Source organism: Ischnura elegans, chromosome 8 (assembly GCF_921293095.1).
Source record: "Ischnura elegans chromosome 8, ioIscEleg1.1, whole genome shotgun sequence".
NCBI classification, from domain to species: Eukaryota; Metazoa; Arthropoda; class Insecta; order Odonata; family Coenagrionidae; genus Ischnura; species Ischnura elegans.
Window position 1 is genome coordinate 114,099,706 of NC_060253.1, and position 23,381 is coordinate 114,123,086.

The window sequence follows — 23,381 nt, forward strand, 5'->3', positions numbered from 1 at the left end:
TGTGACATATGTCAAAGATACAAGGTGGAACAACGAAGACCCGCAGGTAAGATGGGAACCAGAGAGGTTCAGGAACCTTGGCTAGTGGTAGCTACAGATATTATGGGGCCTTTAGTTCGTTCGTCAAAGGGAAATCAGTATATAATCGTTTTTCAGGATTTATTTACTAAGTGGGTGGAGTTAAGGGCAGTTAGGCATGCTACGGCTGAAACAGTCAAGGCTGCGTTTCGAGAGTTAGTGATTTTGCGTTGGGGAGCACCCAAATTTTTAGTTTCGGACAATGGTCCGCAATATGTTAATCGTATTATGTCGCAGCTGGCGGAAGATCATGGCATTTTATTATCATTTACTCCCCCATATCACCCGCAAGCCAACCCCGTTGAGCGGGTTAATAGAGTTTTAAAAACGATGATATCGTCTTTTGTTAAAGAAAATCACAAGAAGTGGGATATACATTTGAATGATTTTTGTTATGCAATGAATTCGGCGGTTCATTCTTCCACAGGATATTCACCCGCATTATTAAATTTTGGGCGAGAATTGCACATTTGCAGGTCGGAGAGGAGTACCCGAGAAGTAACGGATGCTGTTGTAGTACGTCCAGTTAAAGAGTGGGTTGGGCATTTAAGGAATTTAAAGGAGTTGCACGATTTGGTGCAGAGTAATCTAATGGAGGCCTACTGTCGGCAGGGTAAATATTATAATTTACGCCGTAGAGATCGCGAATATTTCCCTGGTGATTTAGTACTGAAGCGAAACTTCGTTTTGTCTTCAGCCGCACAAAACTTTTCGTCTAAATTGTCGCCTAAGTTTGTGGGACCCTATCGCATTTTACGATCAATCTCTCGCAATGTGTATGAATTGGAGACAGATCAACGTCAAAGTATTGGAAAATGGCATGTAAAAGATTTGAAGCCATACCTGAGCCCTAACACAATTTTTTTTTTGTTAAGTAAGGGGGGGATTTGTAATGCGTAAAGTGCGTCCGGGAAGGTTGGAGGTCGAAGAGCAGGTGGGAGAAGTTAATGTATAAAAAAAAAAAATATGTATATATTATGTATGGAAATAATGTAAAGAGATTATTAATTGAAACTATGAATATGTATGTTCTTTTTGGGACTTCAATCCACTTTACTTTCATTATGTAATTAATCATTACACTTGTTTCTTTTGTTCTTCAGTATCGTCTCGCGTGTCCCAAAAGGGGGGAGCATTGAGGCCAGATAGCCAAAACCAAAAGAACAGATGACAAATTGTGTCGTCTGCTGCGCGGTGTTGGGAAAAACGGCAACACTGTGGGTGCTAGGTAGTCAGCGTGGCGAAGGAAACCGCTCTCTCTGTCTGCAACCTTCCCGCTGGACGCACCTAACTTGAACTCTCCTGACTTGAAATAATTCTCAGTGATGAAGCATGGACTTCGGAGTATGTGGGTTGTATGATTGTGTGTGTGTTAGCGTAAGGTACAGATGAACTGGCAAATGTCGGCGCTGAACAGAATCCAATTGGCCCAGAACCAATTGTGCCAGTTGCCCCATCAATTGGGATGGCTGCAATTAAAGTGTGGGGAGCAACCCAACACCTAAAGATCTGGCGGGAAACACCGGGTTTACGTCAGGCAAAAACCCTTATAGGAGAGATCTCTCCTAGACTTGAGAGAAGACTTCTTCTTATGAACAGAAGTCAAGTGCGGACGGTAGTAGGCCTGCTTACGGGTCACTATCACGTAATGAGACATATGCACCTGCTGGGGATAACAGACTCAGATAGGTGTAGATGGTGTGAGATGGAAGAAGAAACAACAACTCATCTAATATGCGAGTGTCCCGCAATCATGAGGACTCGATATAGACACCTGGGCTCACCTTTTATAGAGCCCAAGGAAGTGAGAGATCTTCCCATTGGGGACCTTTTGTCCTTCGTGAAGGACATTGGCCTCTATGGATGATCCATTATCGGTGGTTAGCACAATGGACCTATAGGTCTAAGTGCCCTGGGAGCTGATCCCCCACCGCATAAACTAATCTAATCTAATCTAATCTAGCGTAAGGTATGCGGCTGTTGGTTTCATTTTGGTTTAAGGGGAAAGATCAATTTATTGTTGTAATTTTGGGGGAACCCATATTTGGGACTATTCAGTGGACATTTGTCTCCAATTTATTTATTCATGTGTGTGAGGTTCGTCGAGTGCAGGGGTAATTGTGATGTCAGTGGATTGGAGTCGTTAGTGTGGATCAGGGAAAATCTTATTTTGTTTAATGGAACTGTCATTTTGTAGAAAACTCAAAAGGTGCAATTGTTAAATAAATGCCCAAGTTGTGGTACGATTTGTTTTATAGAAGTGATTCTCTTTTCTTTTGGTTTATTGATCCCTTGCGTGAGGTGTCCTGGACGAATCCTCGTGGTTCTTTTAGTTTTAATTAAATGATTTCTCCACTGTTAGCTAGTCGCGAGCAAATTTATGTAACGCGGTACTACCCTCGTCTTTTGGGTTCTGAGATTTAGCATTGGTGGTTGTACGAGGGTTACATTAAGCATTATATACTGAGCAATAGAGGGCGACATAAATGGCAGTTAGGCCCTTAGAGTATGGTTAGGCCGGCTGCCGCTAAAATTCCGTGGGTGATGGAAACAAATACCGTATATCTCCGAATATAGTCCCCCTTTTTTTTCAAAAATGGCCGAGGAAAAGTAAGGGGGGGGGACTATAATCGAGTGTAATCCAATTTAGCATACTAAAGGTGACCATCAAGTTATAAATAACGGCATAATGGCTAATGTTCTCGTAGTCTTTCTATTTGAGTATATTTATGAGGATTATAATCGAAGATATGAGTAAATACTGCCACGTTTTACCGGAAATTAAGACAATTTTTGCCACAAATGTTGTAAAGATACGATTCTTCCGATTCAAATAGCATATCGAATACGCGTTTTCACGGAATCCATCGGGTAGCCGTTAATTTTTCTTGGAAAAGTATTGTTAGAATAATTCAATCGACACTGATCACTTTATGACGCAAAACAATAAATACCGTATAAGCTTGTGTAAGAGGCGCACCTTTTTTCCCAGACATTGCACCCGAAAATGGGGGTGCGCCTCTTACACAAACTTTTTATCTCCTCCCCTCCCCTTCACCGGTCGCAAGTCCAAGGGGAACTGAGTGGCCTTGGTTTTCAGCGTGAGTCAGTCATCTGAAACCCTGGGTCAAAATCAAACGGCAGGCAGGGGAGTTCATCCCTTAGTGACGTATTTTTAAAATGCTCCTGTTTGAATTTCTTGCAAGCATCGCGCCGTCACGTCGGTACCCCAGAGGTGAACATTGAAAAGATCGCGCGGGGTGATTCGCTCCGGAGCGCGCGCTAAATTTACTGCCACGAGTGGGCATCCCGCGGCATTTATACTGCATAGTGTAATCGCTTATCAAACGTATAGAAACGCGTCGTTTTGAAGGACATACCTGGTTAATAGTCAACATCTGTCTTGCCGAGCAATTTCCATTACGTTGAGCACCTGATTTTTCAAAAATCATCTTCAGACGCTAATATGAGGATTTTTGCAACTGAAAATTATATTGGTGTCTAAACCTGCGGTTTAAAAAATTCGAACGAGTGTGTTCATTGTTGGACTAAATGGTGGATAGAAGAAATCGGAAATGCTTATAAGTGAAGAGCGCTGAAGGCGAGGTCGAGGGGAAGGAGCGCGCTCCCTCCCCTCCGTATTTCAAGCTACGAGGCTATGAGCGAAGGAGCAAGGGAAGAACACGTCCGATCTTGCATGTGACGTCGTTGCCTTTAATGCGAAGGGGCGAAGGCACAGCAATGTGATATACGCAGTTTGCGTTGCCTGAAGTTTCCAGTCCGTCTCGTCTTGTTTGAATGCGCTTATGCTACGCTTGTTTCTTCCGAAATTGTGCTGTTTGGACTATGTTGAATTTTAGTAGCCTTGTTTTAGCAATAAATCTTTGTGTCAATCAATTAGAGCTCAAAAAACTTAAATGCTGTCAGATATACATCGCGTTCGGTAAAATTCTTTTTAGAACCTCGTGCGTGTCTTACGATTGCTGAAAGATATCGAGATATCTCCGAGCTCAGAAGGTGACTCACCTAGCATTTGACCTCCAGAAACTCGGAAAATTGAACCTGGTAGACCGAAAAAGGTCAGTTGGTGAGATGGAGTAGGGATGAAACACGTTTCAATTGTTCCCCTGTAACTTGAAATTTTCCTATTTTCCTGTGGAGTCTCGGAAAGGAAAAAAACGGCAGAGGCATTGGCTGATGGAGGGCCGAGTGTAGTTCCGTTAGGCCCCTTGCACGCACACCGATTTTGGAAAGCCGGTAAAATATTGGCCGATATTTTACCGGCGAAGCGATGCTTGCACACACGCCAGATTTTTACCGGTCAAACGATAAGTTGCTATGTTTTTTAGCCGGCGCCGGCGATCCACAGTGACAATGGCCGGCTGCTAACCGGCATTTTGCCGGTGCCGGCGCGTGGTCGGTACGTGTGCAAGCTCCAATGCTCTCCCATTGTTCACTATTGGAATGTGGACGGCCGATATTTTACCCGCCGTCCAAAATCGGTGTGTGTGCAAGGGGCCTTAAATCTACGACGTGGTTATTATCCTACGGCGCTGAGATTTCCCCGATTGTTGTCCAATCTCTTGGGAAGGTTCATGCTATGTGCCTGTCGTGTTTTGCCTTAAAATTTTCTACGGCTGCAATTCTAATGCAATACTTCTGCGAGAGCTTTTAAACAAAATTGTTCGTGAGAGGACAAGCAACGTAGAGCGATGGCGTATGCGAAGAGAGGATCGGAACTCTTTCTACTCCCTCTTATACCGCTATCACCGCCGCAGTTATCAAAATTTCCTCTTTCAAACAGTACTGAAAGAGGAAATTTCAATTACTGTCGAAATTCCAGGCATACAACTGCAACACCGCATGATAGGATTTAAAAAATGCCGCAAAATATTTTCTTTACAGCTTCGATCCTCAAAATAGGGGTGCGCCTCTTACACGTGTGCGCCTCTTACACAAGCTTATACGGTAATTGAAATCAAAACTAAACAGACACTATCACTAATCGAACACTAGAATTGAATCAATAGCATATGTACCCGTCGCTCATTTAATAGTAACACGATTAAAATCATTGCGAAAAATAAACAGATAAAGTAAACCTTTCGTGACGATTTCGCATTTCATTGCGGCCGTAGCTACTATACGTCCATGTGCTCGTGCGGTTCGTGTTTACCATAGAGGTAACCTCTATGGTGTTTACAACCACTGCCTTTACCGCCTTCACAGAACAAGAATGCGCAATAGTTATGCATTTGTTTCTGAAAAGGCGCAATAATCAATGGCTTTAAACCAGAAGCGCGGGCATTACTGCATTTGATCGAAATCCAGCGACTCAGCATCGAAAGTGCGATCAATTTATGGAGGAATATCTTCAATTCGCCAGGGTAAGAAGAATCGATAATTTACGTCACATAATATTTCACAATTATTTCCGCGATATTTTCTCTATTTAAAATAATTTTACGCTCAACAGTGAGGTGATGGATCAAGTAGAAAGATGAGGATCAATCCTGCGGCAGATTAGAAGCCATCAAAGACGGAGTTTCGATGCCAATTTAAAAATAGCCGTTGCAGAATGCGCCGTAAATCACAGTATTCATATGACGGCTGAAAAATTTGGCGTGGAAAGAAAGTCTTTGGAAAGATTGCAAAGCGCTAATACATCGCGGAAGTTATTTCGGGGGTCTCGATGCGGCAGATTCATAGAATTAGAGGAAAATATCGTCAAATTTGTGCGCAAATGCAGAGCAGAAACTCTTTGTGTAACTTAGGCAATGATTCGCAACGAGGCATTGAAAATTGATAACATATTTTTTCAGTGTTTATGTTTGGTGGAAAAAGTTTATTTCTTAATTTTATTACTTTGATATTTGCAAGTCCTGTAGTTTAATTATTTTGCTTAGCAGGCATTAGATGGTAATATTTCTATAATATTTATAATTTATTTAACACAATTTTATTTAGATTTCCTAAATTCTTCTTGTCACTTACTTAATCCAATGGATGTCAAATCAAATTGGATTTGACATCCAATTGGATTTGACATGACTTGATGGGTGTGTTACACTGGGTCTAAGGAAGTTTCAGGGCCAAATGCAATACTGTTTATGGGCTTTATGTTAAAGCTTATATATTTACATTGTCTGTAGTCATTTGGAAATCAAAAATATTAATAATTTGTGAATGTTTAAAAAAATACAATAGCCTTGGATAGTTGAAAAATTTTCTCATTACTTCATTACATCTGGTTAAGGAACTATAAATTACTGATACATGCAATGGATAACAATATATTTTAGGAATAGTTATTTTGTTGTGATGGAAAATGTGTGAACAGATTTGTTCTTATTATTCACAGAATAAATAGTTTTTATTGACTCTAGAATCTTAACTTGCTAACCACAGAAAAACTGCCTTCCTTTGCATTTTAAAATTTTTCCCAAAACTGGGGTCTCAAAATTAGGGGGGGGGACTATATTCAGAGGGGGACTATATTCGGAGATATACTATAGAAACGCGAAATATAGATACGGAGGTATCTATATTTTGCGTACTTAATAGTTGCTATTCTCTTCTAATCACAAATTTATAACATTAAATTCTTATAATAAACTTTGCAATTCATTATTTGATTACGTTTTCTAAACTGGCCGGGAATTTCTTAAGCGATCGTTGATATTGAAAAGAAATGGGAATTTTATGGTGGTATAGTTATTTAATGATTAACAAAAAGCCTTTTCTAAGAATTCTACCGTGAATAACCACCTAAAACATTTAAATAAGGCCACTAAAGACAAAAAAGGGCGGAGGAAACAAAAGCGAACATTTTTTCGTGACTTATGAAAAAAGTTTGAAATTACGAAACTCGATTTTACGAAGTGCCAATTTTCCAGTCCCACTGACTTCGTATAATCGAGAGTTTACAGTAGCATTTTTTTCACTTCTTGATCAATATCTGACATGACTACCACACGCATTTTATAATTTGTTAATATATAAGGAAATTAGTGCAATCTGTGCATAATATGTAAACTTGTTGAATTATTAGAGGATTTTATATTGATGCTTACTTATGGACTTATAGTAATCACAAACTTGGAGGATTTCAAGGAAGAAATAATAATGCCAATGTATAACAATTTGAGTGAGACATATCTTGCGCTGAATATTTATTTAATACTGCTTCTATTGCAACACTAATCATTATTTGTTTAAAATCATACACATGAATAAACTTGTAAAATTAATGATTTAATTAAAATGAGGTATATTTTGTTGTTCAACCCTAAATTTCTCTTGGGTTGCTGCGTGCATCTGAGGAGAGGTTAAAACCCATACTTCTCAATCTTCTGTTGTGGCTCTTTGGTGACGTTTATGAAGGTTAACAAATGGGGGTTCATCAAGAGGAATCCAGTGGACCTGTGAAGTCTTGAAAATGTTTCTTTGTGCATTTATAATTTTATGGTGGATGTGTTTTTATACACAAGTTCAGGCAATTTTGTGGTCATTTTCTCACAGAGGATGTGGCATTTTTTAGTGTAACACTCCCCAGAAATTCCTTCAAACTTATTCGCACAAAGGTTTTTCACGCAAAGATTTTTCGCCCAAGGCCCTTTGACTGAAAGGCTCGACTCGAAGTCTCCGAATTCTTGTCTACGAACTCCATCCTTCAAACAATGCCCTTCGACGCTGCCCTCTGATGCAGCCCTTCGACCCAGCCCACCTAGAGATCAAGACGTATATATATAGAGGTCTGTGAATTTTGCGAGACGCGATATCACGAAATAACACAAAATAACGAGAAATCGGTAAATAAAAACAAAATTTTGCGTTATTTGCGATTTTAGGTGGATTAGCAAAAAAATAATATCTAATGAGTCATAATCCATTGTTAAACGCTACCGAGGTTCATTTGCTCTATCTCATTCCGATTCCAAGGTCAATTGGCTCGTGCCCGGTACGCGTCAATGCCGAGCAGTAAATCGGGTGACTCACCGCAACGCAGCGTTAAGGGGTAACTTGAAGCAGGAAAACCTTGAGTGTGGGTCTAATGTAACAATTTCGTTGACTTAAACATGGCCGCTGGCTGGGACCGGGCCGCCGTTCACGGTACGGCCCACAGCGTGGCAGAGAGTCGTCTCATCTGAAAGCGGCCCGAATTTCAGGGTGTCGTGACGTGAACAGCGGGCGGCGAAAAGTCGTTTCGTCAGACAACGGCCGCAATGTAGCACTGACTGTATTTCACGCCTTAGGCAGCGCACCGCCGTGCCGGATTGAAATGGCCCATCAACAGCACCGTGCAGTCAACTCCCCGATTCGATTCGTTTGAAGGCATCCATAGACACGTACGGTTATTTGAAAGCATGAAGTGCTAGCAGTTGGGGGAAGGGAAGGAAGGAACAGAAAGGATAGGAGGAGATGGGGTTCTCCTTATTAGCAGAGGGATCGTCGAATATTCGGCTCTCACTGAGGTAAAATGCAAAAAAATAGTGTCGACCTTGGCCAAATCTAATTTCTAATTCTTCTGGTGAGAAAGCATCTCATTCTAGATGTTACAGGATCGATTATTGGGAAATAATTTTTCAAGTTTCTTTGAATCCGATTATGTTTTGTTATGTGTGCTTCTTTCACTGCCTTTCCTGACCGATTGGTAACAGCTGTAATCATAACTAAGTGCTTTTGTTGTATCTGGCTGCTGTCCTACCTTCCCTCAACACCTGCACCTCGATTATGTAAATGTGACAGCGACGACGGCGAGAGATGACCATCACGTTCTCCTATCACGTTCCGCTGTATCACGCGATCATGTAAGCCACGGTCATCGCGCGTATCATACAGGTACGATCGCGTGAGGTTGGTATCATTGAGAAATCTGAAGAGCCAATGAAATCCTTCAACACATCTCTGTCCGAGAATACGTCGTCTGCGGAGAGTTTGAAATAACAATAACAAACAACTAAAACATAAAATGGAGGCAGTTCAAAGCTAAGTACTTCGCTTCGCCAATAGATAATATTATAATTAAGTACTCGTATTATGGTAAAGTTATGGGGAAAGTGAAGTATTACTTTTAGATGAGTGATAACGTAATCTATTATGCTAATGTTCGCCGGGAGATGCTGCAAATTATTTGCTACATCGTAGAGAATGGTCGAAAAGTCATTACCTTGGATTGAAACTAATTAATGTTGAAATGATAATGGAAGTGTAATCGCGCTAGCGATTTGAATAGTTAGTTAATAGTTGATTTATGATGATTAAAAATTGAAAAAGAGTTTAACGATGTTGATATGTTGGAGAACATACTTGGCAAATGTTGATAATTTAACTTCGATATAAAGTAATTGACGTTTGAATCACGGATGTACTTCAAATAGCAGTACTTTCCAATTTGCTGTGTGAAAATAATGCTGCTCAATCGAATTCACCACAATGCGCATATAACAATTGAACAACGTGGACAACTATAAAGTCAATAGAGCACTCCAGTTGAAATAATTAATGGTTTTTAATCGATTAAAGGGCATTTTTAAATTACATAAACAATAATTTTTTGCTAATATATGCATTTAGTGCTCGTTTTTCTGTCAGCATATGCTTGTCACCATGAGTTTCGAACGTGATAGGCCGGTGATGCTCGCAGCGTGATAAAGGGAGCGATCACGGTTTCATAATCGCTGCTATCACCTTCCGTCGTGGGAATCGCGTTGCCCCTGGCAACGACATCGCTCTCACCCTTCTCACAGTTACATAATCAGGGCGCTGGGTGAGAGGTGTCGAAAGGGAACCCACGACACGAAACATTTCGGCCAATTTGTAAGCTATACAGTACTATGGTTATACCGTAGCTACCCAGCACTGTTCGAAAACACCATCATGATAGGTTGTGTTTTGCGGTTGCACCGTTTTTTATCGTAGTTCCAGCTTTAACCCTAGGAAGACTGAAAACAAATTATCGCGTAGTAGCCTGACTGGGTCCAATGGACCCTAAAACTTTTTTACACAATATTACCAGTTTATGATCAATTTTGGCTGAGTTAAGTGATGGTTTCCATCTTATTTACTTCCTCAACATATTTCTTCACGTCTTTATTACTATTAAATTATTTTTTGGATGCTAATTCTGCAGCAAAGCATAATATTATTCCCTCTACCAGAAATATCACTCCAACTTTCCCATTTTTATAAACGTTTATTTGCACAATTACATCAACACAAATTACAAAATGGATTTATTTCAATGATAAATAAGATATGTAACAAAGTAAATGAAACAAAATCATGATGCATTTACAAATGTTATTAAAAACCGATATACTACAACAAGCATCGCTTGCATAAAATTTCTGAATGCTCTAGGCATATATTTTGCGCACATTGTGAAGAGGATGTTCGTGTCTTTCTATCCTTTTTGTAGTTGCATTTGCGACACTTAATTTCCTAGGTTGTCAAGGAGTGTGTCACATTTTCTTTTTCTCGTTGTCAATTCTTCCGATAGTTTATTTTTCTTGGATGCCATGAGATTCATGAGATACCACTTTGTTAGAAAACCCTGTGGGCTGTATGGCATTTATAGACGTGAGATCGGGTGGAATCCCTCGTTTATTGTACCTCATGATCTCTACAATTGCTAAACCTTTGGAAAGTAGTAGGCGGCCTACTTTCACATATTATGTTTCTGGTTGATTAGTCCCCGAACCATAACTGTAGCTAATCTTTTACCTTGATTGACCTCTCGGCTTTTATTAGAGTCTCTACCAGTGTAAAGTTGGATATTCCAATTGTATGAATCACTTCTACCACTTGCCGCCAAAATTTTAATTTTACTCAAAATTTAAATTCCATGCCTTCCTGGTTTTGATGAAAGAAACTGTCTAAAGCACGGTACAGCGCCCACGGAACATCAATAACTGTTCGTCAACTGTCATGCAGGATCCTGGCACGAATGCATATTTCCAATATTCATTCCGCCTATCAAATATCTCTCTAATAGTCGGAAACTTATCTTCGTCTTTGTTTTTCCTCATTTCTGCCGCATTATCAATTCGAATAACCCGCAGTCATTGTTTTACTCTAACCCTCCCTAATACACTGTGGAATATTGATCGCCCATCTAGTTTACTCCAAAGTTGTGAAACTTCATTTTTGAATTGTAAAAACGATAAAAATTAGTATATCCCAGAACCTTATTTATTTCAGAGTCATTTTCTTCATTCTACAAAGCTTGAAAACTATATGCCTTTCAATGGCGGTCCATTTTCTAACAACATCAAATATGTTAGGACGCAAAATTAGCAAAAGAGCAGAAGACAGAATAAAAATTCCGCACGGCGTACAAAATATTACGCCTTCGCGTTCTACCCTTTTTAGTGGCATGAGGTTTTGTTTACCAGTCCTCTTTCAGATTGCGTGAAATAAAAATGTTCTCCGGATAGAAAGTCCCCATTTTCGTATTTATATCATCTTCTCAGCAAGATGTAGAAAAGTCGCCCACGGTTCAGTTCTTCTCCATCCTCATTCAACATTTTAGGCTTCATCTCCATCGGAGTCACTACTACCCTCCTCCTGTCAGCGCTGTATGTTTAGATGCTGAACGCGTCCTTCTGCATTCGTTAGATGAATTTTTCTCCAAGTGTGTGTCACTATTAGCAAGCCTGTGAATAAAGTGACAATGTTTATCAATTTTTCATTCCAAACTTTACTTAGATATAAATGGAAGATAACATTGTTCGTGCTACTCCTTGGTTGTGAATTGAGGTAAACATTAGCAAAATACTCTCTCGTATTATGCTTCTGATACCATCAAGCAATTCAAAGAGGTCGATAATTTTACTAGAATAACTAATTTTTATAATAATTATAAAAAATGCTATTTTTATTATTACCACAAAAATTACCTCGATTTTTTATCTCCTCAACAACACGGTAAATCAATAGTCACTCTATGAATTCAGTCCCATCAATACCTCACTACACGAAATTTGGTACCACCAAGCATCCTGTAAAGATAATGAAATGGCTGTATATCATAGTTGATGGAAATCAATACACCATTCATCTAACTAATCCATCTGAGAAGTAAACGATTTGATAAATGAGGTAAATACTGAAGTAGTACATTACAATGGAAAAGTATAATCTTTTACATAACCCATAAAGGTTTGTACTTACCATGTACGGCATCAAAATGTAATGATGGAATTCAAATTCTTCAATGTCTTCAGTTAGGTAGGTGGAATAACTGCATACGTCGGCAGGCAGCAAGACCACTCCAGCTTGCGAGCATAACTTCTGACTGACCACCACGAAAGCTCCTCATACGCTAGATGAACGGTCTCACATATAAAACTGACAGATTATGGGACTGAATGTAGATAATTCACACTGCGTATGCATCAAACCAGAGAAAGTTGCAAAAACCACCCATTACGAAACGATGTGGATACATGTTTCTGACCGCATCACTCTAAATGTAACATTGTAAGAGCATATGAAAGGCTTCATGCTAATCCATAAAAATTGCCCACTAATTGGTAATAAATATCGCCTGCAACACTGTTTATAACTCCTTACATATTGAATCTCACAAAAATAAAAATTAAATAAGAAAATTGCTGATAAGTTGAAATAAATTACCCATAGCATTGAAAATAGTCGACTGGGTCCAATGGACCCAGTCCGTCCACTATGTAACTTTGTAGTATACTATAAAATGTTGTGAACCCATTCTCGTTATTTCTTGCTATGTTAAAGAGGACATACATTTAGGAAAAGTCACGATGTCAAAATAAGTTTCGTGCATTTTTGGCATAATTATAAACTTTTAAAACTACCAACTGGGTCCATTGGACCCAGTCCATCGTTCTAGGGTTAAATATTGAACGTAGGATAGGAATTTTAAAATGTCAAAAGCTAGTGATACTGTTCATACCACAGCAAGTGAATTCACCTGAGAAGGATTTTATGTGAAAGACAGCGTATTACTGTGCAAAGTTTACGATAAAAGATTTGAATTTGAAAGATGTGACACTTTGTTAAAGCGCATCAGTAGCGATACACATATACGTGCGAAAGAAAGGCGACCCGCAAAACAACAGCTATCACTTGAACATACAGTCACTCAGTCAAAGAAAGCAAAGGAGGAGCTTGTTGTTGCTACTACTTAAGCATTTTTAAAGGCTTTATTTAGTGTAGAGAAACTCGACAATCCATAAATTATGGAATGGCTCTCGAAGTATACACATATAAGGTAGAGGGAATTTGCTGTTTGCCCATCGTATTCACCAAGACTACATACTTGAACCATTCATATACCTTCAACCAATATAAGTTGAACCATTTCTTCCATTTCGTTTTGTCAGAAATTTTGTAGACAAAATCGTGTTAAAAGTTATGTAAAATGCTTAATAAAAGTATAAGCATTCATGAAACGTGTAGCGTAAAATAATAAAACGCCTATAAACATGGGAAAATTGTTGCATTAAAATAACACCGCCAAGATTTTCCTAACACCGAAATCACATGGTTTTAAAACGAATTTTAGCAAAAAATAAAACCACTTTCACCGACCTCTACTTATATAGCTAGTACGGCAGAGGAATACCTACTCCTGGCAATCAAGGGGAAGTGGGTGCTGCGGCATAAGAATGCAGTTTGGAGTGCGAAGTACTCCACTTGTCCTATCACAACTCTCTCTCCCTCCAACAACTCATCCTACTATGTCTTTCCCCTCCTTGAATTCCAATTGCTTGCCTCTACCACCTATCACACCACTTGGCTTTGCCTCCAACCCAGGAGATAGAGGAGAGGAGACCCGGTGGTACGCTTATCTCCCCCAACCCGTTTGGATGACGAGAAGTGTTAAAGAGGTTCCAGTCAACATGAGCGCCTACCGGGAGTTTAACACCGATGCAGCTAACTTGGGCATCGCGCTATTTCCCCCTCCCCCACTCCTCCTCCCCTCCACTCTGAAACTGCTGGGGGTTTGGTCAGCCCCATGTGAATAGATCGGTCGGCTGAGAGAGTGATTTTCATAAAAATCAGTTTCAGTTCTGTCAGGCAAATACAGCTTGCATTCAATGAGATTATTAAATATCATCGATGTTTTCTGTAATTAATTGTTTGAGGCGTAACTATGTGAAAGCGATTCATAATTAAATTAAGAAAGAAGAACTTTGTACTTTCACATTAATATTTAATCACGACCATGGTTTCAACGTTAGACGTCATCATCAGGTGAACTCTACAGAGGTCCATCACATCCTTTTATACCAGGCTAGGAGGGGGAGGGAGGAAGGTAATTAGGTTGAAAGGATTGGTTAACAGAGAAGAGGGAGGGGGGAAAAAAACCTTGGTCATGTGGTATGGAAGTTAGGGGGAGGAGGCACCCTTATGGGGGGCACGGCAAGTGGAGGGGGGGGGGTTCAGGTGAGAGAGAGAGAGAGGCCGAAGAGTTCGTCATGTCATTAGCCCAGGAATTTAGGAGTGGGAGGCTTAAAAGAGGGGAATGGTAGTCATACAAAAATTCGTTTACAATGTTGTCATTGGAACGTACGTGCTGCAAAATTTCCATTTGTTCCAAAGCGTCTAATCTAGGTCCTTTAGGTTCATAATGAAGCACTTCAAACACAAAATCACTTTGATGATTGTTATCTAACAAATGTATAGCAAATTGTGAAGTAGTCTTTTTATTTCTCTGGCAGGCTTGATGTTCTTTTACCCGCTCTTGAAATTGTCGCCCCGTTTGCCCAACATACACCGCGTTGCATTCACATTTTAGTCTATACACCCCACTCCTTTCTTCTCTTGGGATGTGATCTTTGGTGAGGGAAAGAATGTTCCTGAGGTTGGATTTATTGTAAAACGCAACTTTAATTTTATCCTTGGGCACCTTTTTGTATATCTTCGGCCCAATGTCCTTTAAAAAAAGGATTCTACGCCACTTGGCCGTGGATTCTTGTCGCGTTCGGGATCCATAAATTTCTCCCACTGCTTGTTTTTTTAATTGTTTCCGATATAAGCTATCAATTAACTGTTCGTTGTATCCGTTATTTTTAGCAATTAGTTTAATTGTGTTTAATTCCTCATTGAACTTGGCAGGGGACATCGGAATATGCAGCAACCTATGTAACATGCTGTGAAAGGCTGATAACTTGTGGGAAAAACAATGTCTTGAACTGGAGTGGATCACTTGGTCCGTATAGGAGTTTTTCCGAAAGACTGAAAACTCGAGGTGATTGTTGACCTTAGTGACTTTAAGATCTAGGAAGTTGAGAGAGTTATTTTCTTCTATTTCGTAAGTGAAATTCAAATTGCGGTCCAATTGCGTTGATGATGACGTCTAACGTTGAAACCATGGTCGTGATTAAATATTAATGTGAAAGTACAAAGTTCTTCTTTCTTAATTTAGTTTTCTGTAATAATTTTGATTTTCAATATTTCTACTTGTAATAGATATTGATTGAAAATGACTCATAATTTTGTGATAATTGTTTCTTCGAGTGCTAATTATTCTTGTTTGTGGAGTCTTTCCCTCATCCAGCTAGTGACAGACGATAGGAGTTCCCTGTGTCTAGGGCTTGCGTTCATAATCTGGAAGATTTAAAGACGTAACGCCACACAATGGTGATATTTTTTCCAATATGAAATATAAAATTGTCTTCTTAAGCATTACGCAAGCACAAAAAGTAAGACTTCTAGTGATTTTGACTCAAAGATCCTCCATGTGGGAAGGAAAGGCCGAAGCCTGGACAATCTGGAAAAATTGGAAACCGTGCAAGGTGGAGGCATTTCTCTAATGCACGAACACACATTTTTTGGCCACTCCCCACCCATATCACCATTCCCCAAGCACACCACCCAATGACGCATACCCTTCCCAACCTTCCCCTTCCACCCGTCACCCATCCGTCCCTTCTATAAATACAGCTCCAGAACCAAAAATCCTCATTGTACTTGATAATGACCTGACGGTTGAAATGCTTTGTACTTTCAAAAATAAACCTGAGGAAAAGTGCCATCTCTCTGTTACCGTATAAGCGCGTGTAAGAGGCGCACCTTTTTTCCCAGAAATTGCAGCCGAAAATGGGGGTGCGCCTCTTACACAAACTTCTTATCTTCCCCCCCTCCCCTTCACCGGTTGCAAGTTCAAGGGGAACTGAGTGGCCTTGGTTTTCAGCGTGAGTCAGTCATCTGAAACCCTGGGTCAAAATCAAGCGGCAGGCAGGGGAGTCTCTCCCTTAGTGACGTATTTTTAAAATGCTCCTGTTTGAATTTCTTGCAAGCATCGCGCCGTCACGTCGGTACCCCAGAGGTGAACATTGAAAAGATCGCGCGGGGTGATTCGCTCCGGAGCGCGCGCTAAATTCATTGCCACGAGTGGGCATCCCGCGGCATTTATACTCCATATAGTAATATTGGTGTCACAACCTGCGGTTGAAAAAATTCGAACGAGTGTGCTCATTGTTGGACTTAATGGTGGATAGAAGAAATCGGAAATGCTTATAAGTGAAGAGCGCTGAAGGAGAGGTCGAGGGGAAGAGGGCTCCCTCCCCTCCGTATTTAAAGCTACGAGCGAAGGAGAAAGGGAAGAACACGTCCCTTCTTGCATGTGACGTCGTTGCCTTTAAAGCGAAGGGGCGAAGGCGCAGCAATGCGATATACGCAGTTTGCGTTGCCTGAGTTTCCAGTCCGTCTCGTCTTGTTTGAATGCGCTTATGCTACGCTTGTTTCTTCCGAAATTGTGCTGTTTGGACTATGTTGAATATTAGTAGCCTTAGTTTAGCTATAAATCTTTGTGTTAATCATTTAGAGCTCAAAAAACTTAAATGATGTCAGACATACGTTGCGTTAGGTCTAATTCTTTTTAGAACCTCGTGCGTGTCATACAATTGCTGAAAGATATCGAGATATCTTCGAGCTCAGAAGGTGACTCACGTAGCATTTGACCTCCAGAAACTCGGGGAATTGAACCTGGTAGACCGAAAAAGGTCAGTTGGTGGAATGGGGTAGGGATGAAACACGTTTCCATTGTCCCCCTGTAACTTGATATTTTCCTGTGGAGTCTCGGAAAGGAAAAAAACGACAGAGGCATTGGCTGATGGAGAGCCGAGTGTAGTTCCGTCAGGCCCCTTGCACACACACCGATTTTGGACGGCCGGTAAAATATTGGCCGATATTTTACCGGCGAAGCGATGCTTGCACACACGCCGGATTTTTACCGGTCAAACGATGCGTTGCTATGTTTTTGAGCCGGCGCCGGCGATCCACAGTGACAATGGCCGGCAGCTAACCGGCATTTTGCCGGTGCCGGCGTGTGGTCGGTACGTGTGCAAGCTCCAATGCTCTCCCATTGTTCACTATTGGAATGTGGACGGCCGATATTTTACCGGCCGTCCAAAATCGGTGTGTGCAAGGGGCCTTAAATCTACGACGTGGTTATTATCCTACGGCGCTGAGATTGCCCCGATTGTTGTTCAATCTCTTGGGAAAGCTCATGCCATTTGCCTGTCGTGTTTTGACTTAAAATTTTCCACGGCTGCAATTCTATTACAATACTCCTGCGAGAGCTTTTAAACAAAATTGTTAGTGAGTAGGACAAGCAACGTAGAGCGATGGCGTATGCAAAGAGAGGATCGGAACTCTTTCTACTCCCTCTTATGCCGCCGCAGTTATCAAAATTTACTCTTTCAAATAGTACTGAAAGAGGACATTTCGATAACTGTCGAAATTCCAGGCATACGTCTGCAACACCGCACGATAGGATAAAAAAAATTGTTGCAAAATTTTTTTTCTTCATAGCTTCGATCCTCAAAATAGGGGTGCGCCTCTTACACGTGTGCGCCTCTTACACACGCTTATACGGTATTTCAATACTTAAAGGACTTCATTCCACTATATCTTGCCTGCTTCTGTTTCTTGAATTCAAAACAAGATCCATTCTTAAACTTTAACAAGGTATTAGACCTGGCAAGTTTTTTTTTACCAAAACCTCAAAATCTATGCAAAAGTGAGACAATTACCATATTTCAACGAATATAGTCCCCCCCCCAATTTTGAGGCTTCAATTTCAGCAAAAGTTTAAAAAATGCATTCGAATATAGTCCCCCCCCTTTACTTTTAACACAGGCATTTTTGGAAAAAAAGGGGGGACTATATTCAGACACATACGGTAGTAATCCTATAAAGGGAACTCTCATAAGCTCAATTAATTTCCCCATTGAAACCAATATTTAGAAGAATTAGAAGGTGAGGAGAAAAATGAAAGACACAGCATGCAATTGTATAATTACCTGTCTTTCACTTGCAGAAGATAGCAAACCAGGCTGTAAGCAGCACAGCTGAAAACAAAATTTTTCTGTGCTGTGAGAAATCGCTCTGAATTGGACTCCCCAAATTCTCGGGCAAAGTACTCGGGCAGCGTCAGGCCCAAGTGCTTCTTCATCTGGTGCAACGACACCGTGTTTGGGATGGTCTCTATCAAACCTGAATCTCCGGAAAGACAAACAATCCTGCAAAAAATAAGATGCACCTTACAGTGAACAATTGATTTCTCACAGAAAACCTCTTAACAATAAATATTACAGTACAAAAAATAAATCTTAGTCACACAGAAAATTTTTCACCTCTTCAGAACAAAATATGTAGTTAAATTTGGTCACTGACATTCCCAATTTAGCAACACGTCTTCACAGTGCAAATTGCCATTGAGCGCCTTAAGAAATTATAGTAAAAGTCTGGAAAATCACTAGTTATGACTAGGGACATGCAAAAGGTGGGGTTATTTTATAGCCAAAAGTGGTGTTATTTTTCTACAAAAGCGATGTTATTTTGCCCTGAAATCGGTGTTATTTTAACGGCAAAGTAATTTATGTTGATTGAGGGCAGTGGCCCACCCATTGCCTTAAATTTAGGATATTACTGATCGAGAATAATTAAAGCAATAATGTACATGGAGTATTGACTGAATTAACCTATTTTACATATTTATCCTTCGCGTATACATGTATCTAGCTTACATAGAGAGAAATTACTTTTAAATGTCTGTAGTTTCCAATGAAATATTGCTATTGTGATCAAGTTGTCATCTTTTACATTTGTTCTCTTATCTGTTAACACAGTGCTATAGCAGGAAAGAAATCTTTCTCAGTCCATGTTTGCAGAAGGTATCCAAATTGCTTTAAGGCACTTAGATGCAAACGATGTCTCAGACATTTGAGCTCCTGGATTGCTTTAATTACATCCACTGAACCCCGGGAATTTTACTTTTGTAGTAATTTCTGTAATTCTCCCAACCCCAACATCAACTTCTCTGTCTCCATTGATTCCAGGCCATGAATTTTTTGTTTTTAAGTCAGGGTTCATGTCTGTAGACGGAACTTCTTGGGGATCAAAAACTGAGATCTTTTCAAATACAGTGGAACCTGTTTAGTACGTTTCTGAAGGGACCACAAAAAATGAACGTACTAACCAGGAAAACGTGCTAACGAGGAAAGTAAAAAATAGCAGTCGGGGTAATTGCAATCTGTGGAAAAGTCGTCACAATTACAATTACTATCGGTAGTTCTCGTAGGATCGCCTTCCTGAACTCTTTTCACCTTTAAAATAAAGAAAATGGGCGCTACATTGAAAAACAATACCTTGTGAATAAAAAATCACTATGTTTCATAGATTTCCCGAAGACAATTACATGAAAACGGCGTCTTTCTCCCGTGATTTATCCCATATTTATTTATAGAAAGAGGACAAGTATAGCTAAGTCATTTCTTTTTTGTCACAGCATACTCGGAGAATATAAAAACAACTTTGAGTATGTCATCGGTTTGTTTTTAAACATCATAAAAATTGGACAAAATTATATTAACCTTAAATTACGGCAACAGCCGTACACATTCGCGCTTCTGGAATAAAGCCATATCGATTGTTATAGCGATCGATGTATCGAATAATAACACGCAAGATTATTAGATTACGAGGTAATTACAAGAAGATTTTATATTATACAATCGAAATTTACTTTTAAATTTGTTTAATGTCGTCTGCTTTCGTGCCGAGATCAAGTATTTTTAAGCTAAGCTTCGCGTGGAGATCCAGAGCATCGTCTGCTCCCGCAGCAGTAGTCAAATACGCACGTACTACGTAGCATTGACGTCATGCAGTACTGCTTTAGCTAAAGTGGGAATTGGATAAGACTCATTTCTTTATCATGATAACTCATGCAATAGCAACAATTGCCCACTCGTGAAATTTGTGCGCAGTGGGCACTGCAGAGGCAATAGAAGGTGAGGAGCTCGGGGTGGGGAAAATTGCGGCTTCTCATTGGCTGCAGTTTTGCATAGTCAGACATTCCTGATAAATGGCCATATTTTATTATTCATCGCATCATAAAAATTGAGAAATGCATTTGGATAAATCACAGTCGAAGAAAGATATGTGGAACGAATGCAAGAATTTTAATGGCTAGTAATAATAAATTAAATCATGAATTCGGAGCTTTACGACCCTTAAGAAGATACTGGAGAACGAATTGCGGGTTGCGTCACGGCTAGCAATTGAGCGTACTAACCAGGAAAGCGCAATTTTTTCAAACGTACTAACCAAACACTTTTACCTGTATTTTGTTCCGATGGTACCGGGACCGAGAGAAATCGTCGTACTAAGGAGGAAAACGTACTAAGGAGGAACGTACTAACCAAGTTCCACTGTACCTATTTTTCTGCTTAGGTCTTCTACCAAAAGAGAACTAAGTTTGGTTGATGCTTTTTCAGTCATCTGCATAGGTATTGACTTTACAGCAGCTGCTTTAGAGGTTTTCATGTTTTGCAGATGTAATAAGTGGTTTTATCTAAAAAAAAAGTACTCTTTATGAATTTTCTCGAGGCTCATTTTTAACTTCCTTAACTCTTTCTAAATGGTGGAGTACTCTCCTTAACATGAATGCGGGACTGCGCTCCATGAGACTCTTTGGTCCCCTCTGTATGTAGCATTTATGTTGGACATCTGTTAAGAAAGGTCTTGCAGATAATCAAACACTCTCAACACCAACCTTTTCTGATCCTTCCTAGTAGGCATTTTGCATTATCTTGGACTCTGAGGGTAGTTGGTCTCCCTCCTTTCGTGGTTTACAACCCTACCAGCAGCATTGGTTCGCTGTCAACTTCATGCTTTGTTTATGTGGATAGCTATATGGATGATTGTTGCTTGCACGTAAATTGCAGACTTTCAATTGAATTCCTCGATTTGTTGTGAGAATTTTAAAATTTTGAATGAAGCTCTACCGTCAGCATTAACGAATTTAATGCCTTAACAATTTCCATGTTGATTTTATACTGAAATCGAGATATAAGTTAATATTTATGGTAGAATTTCTTTTAAAAATTTGTAAACGCTGCCAAAAGACAAAGAATTCAATTCTTCGTTTATATTTTTTGAGAAAGAACCATATATTTATTTCGCAAACTAACTGAATGAACAATTGTATGACTGCGGTCCCTTGCCACAAAGAGGGGTAATAAGAGACGAGGGTCTAGGTTCATGCTTCCGGATTTCGGAAGTTACAGATTTTGCCAGTCCATGGTGTTGGCCTGTGTTGGGTCCCGAAACTAAGACTTTGCGAACCCACGAATGTCATAAAAGGAGGAGAGCAAGGAAACGTATTTTCGGCATTAGGCCTGCGTAGGAAAATCTCAGACGAAAATTTTCGCCATTCATCTCCCGGGTCAAGAAACGTCCTGCCGCATATTTTCGTCATTAGTAGTGAAAGGGTTAACTCTTTATAGAATGTGGGTATTTGGATAGTTTGAACCCTCCAGTAATTTTATTAAGTCAACCGTCAGATTCCCATGGCATTTTTGCTACTTTGTAGACATCGTGAATTCGGTTTAGACATCCTCCGGACAAACAAGTCGCCTTATTTCCTCGAGGGTGTTTCTTTGTGGAAACCATGAATTTTCTCCAATTCATGGGCGATTTTCATCATTTTTTTCCTTCTGCTCTGCATGAAATTGTTTTTCGATGCGTAAATTTAAGCCGTAATTTTTTCACGGCATTGGCCGCTCACAGACGCGACTAATTTCCGCGGGCCGCCGTTCCCGCCACAGCGCCGTGAAATCCAGAGAGTCGTCTTGTCGGAAAGTGGCCTGAATTTTACGGCGCTGTGCCGGGAACGGCGGCCGGCGATAAGTCGTTTTGGCACAAAGCTGCCACAATGTAGCTCCGTGTGTATTTCACGGAATAGACGGCGCACAGCCACTTTTTGCCGCTTTCAGACTTTTGCTTTGCTCCGCCCGTCGTCAACGGCACGGCACTGTGCTTTTAAATAACCATTGGTCTCAATGCATGTCTGCAAGCGAGTCGACTCGCGCAGTTGACGGCACGGCGTTGTTGACGGTCAGCAAGGCAAGGTTCAATCCAGCCCGGCGGTGCGCCGTTTATACATCGTGCTACCTTGAGGCTACTTTCAAACGCGACGACTTTTCGCCGGCCGCCGTTCACGGCACGGTTCCGTGAAATTCAGGCCACTTTCAAACGAGACATCTCACGGCGCTGTGCCGTGAACGGCGGCCCATGGAAATTCGTCGCGTCGGAAAGCGGCCAATGCAGTGAAAAAATTACGGCTTAAATGTACGTCTCGAAAAATAATTTCGTGGGAGGAGCATGAGCAGAAGAAAAAAATGGTGAAAATCGCGTCTGAGATAGTGAAAATCGCCCATGAATTGGAGAAAATCGCAATTAACACGAAATTCGCGTATTCGCGGGAAAACCCCGGAAATCGCGTTATCGCATTTGCGACTTTTGCATGTCCCTAGTTATGACACAAACAGCTGATATCCATAAAAAATCGCTTTTTTCCAGTTATTATGGAATGAAAAGTAGAAAATTTGGCATGATAAAAACACAAATGATAATTTTCGCACTTTAATTCAAAATAGTCAGCCTTTCAATGTGGCAGCGTAAGATGATAACTTTGCCAGTAGCAGAAAGGTTTTCTAAGTACAAAACAGTTATTTCTGCATAATTTAGGCTTCATATGATAATTATACTACATATTATTATACCCATTTTTCCTGAAAAATAAACATTTTTTTTATTTTGACATTCATGGATGTCACCTGCGTGGTATGATGACTCATGTTGTATGCAACCTGTATTTCCAAAGTCGCCTTTTTATCTCTTGCTGAAATTTTTTGTGAAAAATCAAGTCATTCGATACATTTATCTGAAATAGTTATTCAGAATTAAAAGATATTGGGTCCATTTATTTCAATAGCTTTAAATCCAAGAACTTTTGTTGTTTTTTGTCC

The 23,381-nt window shown here is 40.2% G+C and overlaps 1 protein-coding gene across 2 annotated transcripts in view; it reads right to left on the reverse strand.

The window, feature by feature from the left end:
- LOC124163613 (phosphatidylinositol 4-kinase beta) overlaps nucleotides 1-23,381 on the reverse strand; it is a 176,795-nt gene that overhangs the window by 23,531 nt on the left and 129,883 nt on the right. For both annotated transcript variants that reach the window (XM_046540631.1, XM_046540632.1), the window contains exon 12: nucleotides 18,372-18,590. In XM_046540631.1, coding sequence (XP_046396587.1) covers nucleotides 18,372-18,590 — 219 coding nt within the window. The remainder of the gene's footprint in view (nucleotides 1-18,371; nucleotides 18,591-23,381) is intronic.